Source organism: Bombus flavifrons, chromosome 10 (assembly GCF_040668555.2).
Source record: "Bombus flavifrons isolate JBK064 chromosome 10, iyBomFlav1_principal, whole genome shotgun sequence".
Lineage (NCBI taxonomy): Eukaryota > Metazoa > Arthropoda > Insecta > Hymenoptera > Apidae > Bombus > Bombus flavifrons.
The window spans coordinates 13,848,662-13,854,482 of NC_138451.1; the positions used below are offsets into that span (position 1 = coordinate 13,848,662).

General features: G+C 38.2%; 1 protein-coding gene across 1 annotated transcript; it reads right to left on the bottom strand.

Annotated features, from left to right (window-relative positions):
• Positions 1-91: 91 nt before the first annotated feature.
• On the bottom strand, positions 92-1,903 carry LOC138184324 (uncharacterized). Its single transcript, XM_069122188.1, has 3 exons — positions 1,766-1,903; positions 1,343-1,554; positions 92-1,237 (listed from the first exon to the last, which is right to left on the bottom strand). The coding sequence occupies exons 1-3, from the start codon at positions 1,851-1,853 to the stop codon at positions 554-556; spliced, it is 984 nt and encodes a 327-aa protein (XP_068978289.1). The 5' UTR covers positions 1,854-1,903; the 3' UTR covers positions 92-553.
• Between the last annotated feature and the right edge of the window lie 3,918 nt (positions 1,904-5,821).

Genomic DNA, 5,821 nt, shown 5'->3' on the forward strand with positions numbered 1-5,821 from the left:
CTGCGGTCCAAAAACAGTTCGAGAGACAACGCGGTTTAGAAGCTGTGCTTCCTTGTTACGATAAATGGTTTTCGGTGATACCGTTCGTATGTCATGGCTGCCAGATCTGCAACGCAGAGTACATGCGACAAACAAAAATACACACTGGACGACCTTCGATCTCGTATACCCATCGCGCCCTTAATATCACCGATCTTCGCCTGTTACGTCAAGCAATCGTTCGATAAATCAAAGATACACGTGATTACCAAAAAAGTTACTGTATTGTATAAAATTTGTAAGATACATCTTTTCCTCCGCGGTGTTCCTAGGAACGCGTGGAATTTATTTCACGTCTCGTATAACTTCGTAAGAGCTTGGCGTACGTAGACTATACCGGACGCGTGGCCAGCTGATGGCTAAACTAGGGAGTTATTTTTATCAACTCGACGCGAACAACCAGCGCATTTCTCTCTTAAAAACTAGGTTTACAAGTGGATATTTAGATGTTGTACATCCGATCGTTCCATAACTCCGTCGAGGAAAGAATTTGAACGCCGAGCCGGCGTTTCACTCATTTCTTCCGACGGCCAAAAATGGTTCGCAATAATTTCCGCGTTCTATTTAAAATACCCTTTCTCTTCCGCTCTACCGTTTGTGTTTCATTGTGAGTTATTTTCTTCGTTTTACTGGACGTTTTATCCTCCAACGAACGACCTCCCTCCTGATCAGATAGGGCCGAGGACGCAATTTCCTCGATTGTTACGTCCTCCAATGAGGCATTCTTCGTGAAAGGCGTTGAAGATGCGACGAACGAAGATGTAATTTCTTCGTACGCAAAATCACATACGTTGCTCCTAACGTCGTTATCGGGTATAAAATCGATGTTATTCTGATCAGGATCATCGATACTTTCGATGCTTCTTATAAACTGTTCTTCCGTTTCCTCCCAAACCTCCATCTTTTCTTTGCTAACAGTTTCCGATACATCTTCTTTCCTTTGCTCGGATTCTTCCATTTTCGTTTCAAGTTCCTCGATCATTTGGTAAAGTAAATTGATAGATACTCTAGTCGCTTCGTTCGAGTTTTCAAGTTCCTTCTCCAGACGAGTGCACGTTGGATCTGTTGTGGTTTCGATAACAGCATCGTGCACTATTTGATGCACATCACCCTGACCCTGAGTCGTGTGCATTTCCACAAAATTGGTCGGCTCTGCTGCGTGTGAAACATTTTCGATGTTACGTACAACGTGTTTTACCTGTTTAATGAATTGAACGTCAGAAAGAATCATTTAGAGAATAATTATTTTCTTATCGCCAACCCCAGAATTATTTGCACGTTTCACAATGCTATTTCTATTTACCTGTTTTTCTAATTTTGATATGTGGCAGGGCACGGAAGTAGAATCTCCGATTTGCAGATTACGTAAACCAAGCACCATCTTTTCTATTAATTCTGTGGTTTCCGGTTCGTTGCGATCTATGCTCAAACGATCTTGTATTTGCAGCATTGTTCGTGTGATCTGCGATTGATTGCCAGCAGATTCTTGTTGATGATCCAGCATTTGTAATTTTTCTGACAACATCATTGTTCAATAATTTCAATTTGTTAACATTAATTCCGCTAATAATTAAAATAACGAGCTACAAGTTAAGCACGTTTATTCTAGCACGAAAAGGAAAACAATTACTGAAACGTAATATGCAACATTTCGCATATCGTATCTATATATTGGATAAAATAAAATTTAATGAAATACTACCTGTATAAGATGATAACTGCTTACGATCATTTGTATCAACCACGTCAAAAGCTTCCAACATTATCTTGTCGATTAAACTTCTTGCAAAGGCTTCGACCATAATTTGAGGCATTATCAACTCGATAGAGAACTGAAATCGTAGCTGTCGGAAATGATCGTCAGATTTTCTATACGCATGGCAAATATGTATGCACTTGAATTTTGCTAGGTGCGGTGTACGTTTATTTTTATTTTTAAAATTTATTCTATTTGTTTAGTAGTTTATTTGGTAAATCGATTAATAATAAGTTCAAACATGAATCAAGTGCGAAATTTGTATAGGGTTACCGACACCCTAAAAAAGTGAACTTATAAAATGTTTGCACGTGTTCCGGAAAATGTCAGAAGACGTTGAACGTTTATTTTCAGTTTGGCACCAAAAAAGCAAGGTGTTGCCCGCTTAATTTACAGAATGATCTTTTTTTTTTATTAAGTATTTCATTAAATTAAATGTATAAGTCAATATTAATAATCTATCAATAGACTTGATCTTTAAAATTTTAAAACGCTGTTTGTATTACGATAGAATTGCCGATGTAACCTCAACTACGAACTGAATCGGATTAAAGTACTAAAAAATAAATAAACACTCGCTTATCAAACGTTTTAAAGGAAAATTCGTACATATTACTTGAATCTTTGTCAAATTTGCATGCAATGAACGTCATAACATGGATTGTATTATTAACTATAACGTAAAAGGGATATACCGATCTTTTACGAGTCAAAGTAGCGATAAGAGCACAACCCGCTAGTATCGAAAAACGAACGTGTCCATAAAAGATGGATCAAAATAAGTACATAGAAGTACGAATCTTCGAACCTGTTGCGGAAACTCCAACTTTCGACGCTGCTCACAAATATTCCATAAAAACTCTGAGCACAATTCACGAATGCGATAGTTTAAAGGTTACCCATTCGTACATTCAAAATAATAATTCGTACATGCAAAGGAACATTCCATATTCCACGAACTTGAAGTCAAACATCAGAAGCTTTCCATCTTCCAAACAAAGGGTAGATTCGTTTAGAAACGCGGACAGACCATTCGATATCGATTTGCTCTTAAGATATTACGCGTGCAATTCCGATATGGAGAAGTCGATAAACAAAGTTTTTGGCAAAATGAATGATCAGGTTTGCAAAGACATAGATCATGTTGGCCCGTTAATCGAATTGGGTGCTATCTACAAAATTTGCAACTCGTTGGAAGAATCGTCTCCTAAAAATTCTTTATCATCCATGTCTCGATTTCGCGATATCATAGTCAAGCTACAATCTTTGATACGCCGATGTAGCAACGAAACGTTGGGAGAAATTCTGTCGAACGATCCGTCGATGAAAATCTGCGAACATTGCGGAGTGATTAGCTGCACTAAACCAGCAAATATCTCTGTCGAATCGCGAACATCACCACCTAACACCTCCTACTTTTTAAGTACGCAAATGTTTTCAGACGTAACCAGCAGTGGCGACGATGACCCGAGAACCTATCGACAAATAAGGAGAATTAATCCCAAAAAGGAACAAAGGACGAAACGCGTTGAAAAATATCGCACTATGGAAAAGAATGAAAATCGTTCGACTTGCAAAGAGCAAGTAGATAATGGAAAAATTTATGGCTCGAGGGAGGTAAATCTAACTGTGAAACGAGAGAATAATTTCCACGTAAATGATCCTCAACGCATCGAAACTATGGTAGCTGAACGCGAACACGATAACACGATTCAAGAGACACGTTCTGTTCGTAACGCGATAAACGCTAGAATATTAGAAACAAGTAAAACAGAGTTACACGATCGCGTTAAAAATTCGCAAATGGAAAAGCCATCGGCTATCAAAAAAATCGTTAAGGCAACGACTAAAAATCAACTACAAGCAGAAACTAACTGTAACTTCGAGGAAAAAGATAAAATTAAAAACGATATCACTGCCGATTTTACAAATAATTCTTTGCACGGTAGATATTTCAATCCCGTAGACTATAAAGAAAAGTCCATACCGAGAAATAAACTGGACGATTGGCAAACGTCGGACATAGATCAGCTAAATTTCAACGAGTGTAACGAGAAGGTTTTAAGAGACATTCTGTATGAACATCCGAAATCTCGTATTGATGACTCGGTATCGCAAAATTATACATCTTTAAATAGCAGACAAAGCACAGAGAGTAAACAGAACCAACAAAATAACGTCATGAACGACATAACTTCGTCTGCTAATGAAGTGACGTACTTGGCACGAGAGTGTTCCGAATCAATAGAGGGAAGGAAGAAAGAATTGGTTTCGCAATTAGATGAGAGAACGTACGTACATTCTAGACAACCTATCAATAGACGCAGTTTCGTTTTACACAATGCACGGAACTACGATCCGTGTTTAAATTCAGAATTTTTAATACTCGACAAATTGATGGCATCGAATACGATCGAAAGAAATAGCGAGAAAAGCCCAAGAATCTCCTGCATCGATTCTCAAAAGCATTTAAAACATCCCAAACGCGTCGACCCTATTAGAAATATGAAACAGTTTAGAAGTCTAACGTGTTTAATAGAAGATGATTCGTTAGAAAATTGTATTACAGCATCTCGTATGTTGGTACAGGCTAATGAAAGTAATACTACAGTTGTTAGTTCCTCGTCTGCTGAGAACATGTTACGCGAATGGGTAAAAGTTCCCCAAAGCGCTAATTGTATTCAAGATGAAACGTATAAAAACTCGGATACTTCGAAACCTTCTACGATTGTGTTAAACGTAGAACCTCGTGCATTCTGGGCTAATGAAAAATCAATTTACTGTACAGAGACGTCTATCGATGGACAACGTAATCCAGAAGATTATAATGCGAAGAAAACGTACAAATCATCGTCGAAGAATAAAACCAAACACCGTCATTCGGATAAACGGACTATATCAAATATAATCAGTGGTAGTTTCAAGCTGTGGAATAGCAGAGACTCGATAAAAGATAAAATAAATACGTCGAAACATATTGACATACACGGAAGCGAGAAACGTTTTAGGAAGCACTTATTCGATTCCTTTAAAAGTCTTAAGTCCATAAAATCCATGAAATCCAAGGAGTTACGTGGAAGTAGTAAATCTTCGGGTTCTTTTGGAAATAGTTTATTTCCTAATATCCCTCCAAGTATTACCCGGCGAATCATTTACGACGAATCATCGTTAAGAAATCTGATACATGACGATAGAAGGTACAGAAACAATACGAAGGACATATTGTTGCTTTATCGGAAAGTTCTCGAAAGTACAGAAGAGATGGATTGGCAAAGCTTTCAACGATTTGTCGAAGATTTACATCCCAACAAAAAAAATCTTTGGCGCGATATTTGCAAAGTCATTGACAGTAAAGTGAAAAGAATAACCGACGAAGACGACGGCAGTGCGGAAATATGTATAGAGATCACCTCCACTCCCTTCGAAGAGGCGAAGCACGAAAGAAGAAAGTGCAGCAACGAGATCGTGTTCGAGATGGACATAACACTCGCAGACGTCGAGAGGTGTCTCAGTAGGAGGCAGCTACTATCCACGGAGAAAGAGCAGCTTGACACCCTTAAGAGAGCCAGTGAAGTTATTAAAGTTCGAAATGATGACGTTTGTGATATTGAAGTAGCCTCTAATCAAGCTGAATAAGCAGTCTTGCATGCTTTCAATTTCGCTTCTACGTAATCCGATTACCATCTCCTTCACAGTTCCCTCACCATTTCTTTCGTACTTTATTTTTGTTCTTTTTTTGCATACAATTTCCGTAACTCTACTTTTTATAAATTTCCCCCAAACTCTTGACATTCCTGAATAAAATTTGACATATAAGAAATTAAACGACTCGCGTGCTCTATTTTCTTTAGCATTAGAGCCCCTAAAATTCGAAGAAACAGTAATGTTTCAAGATGCATAATGCTTGTAACAGACTGGTACGAAGTTGGTTTTAGGTGTAGCGTACCGAATAAGTTAGATCGGTTGATCCCAAAGTGAAAGATTTGGTTGATGCAAGGTGGGCTAGGTGGGTAAATGGGTTGGTAG

Coding starts and splice junctions, on each gene's coding strand:
- LOC138184324 (XM_069122188.1), bottom strand. CDS start 1,853: ATGCCTCAAATTATGGTCGAAGCCTTTGCAAGAAGTTTAATCGACAAG. Junction 1,555..1,765: donor CGTGGTTGATACAAATGATC/GTAAGCAGTTAT, acceptor TGATGTTGTCAG/AAAAATTACAAATGCTGGAT. Junction 1,238..1,342: donor TATCAAAATTAGAAAAACAG/GTAAATAGAAAT, acceptor TTCATTAAACAG/GTAAAACACGTTGTACGTAA.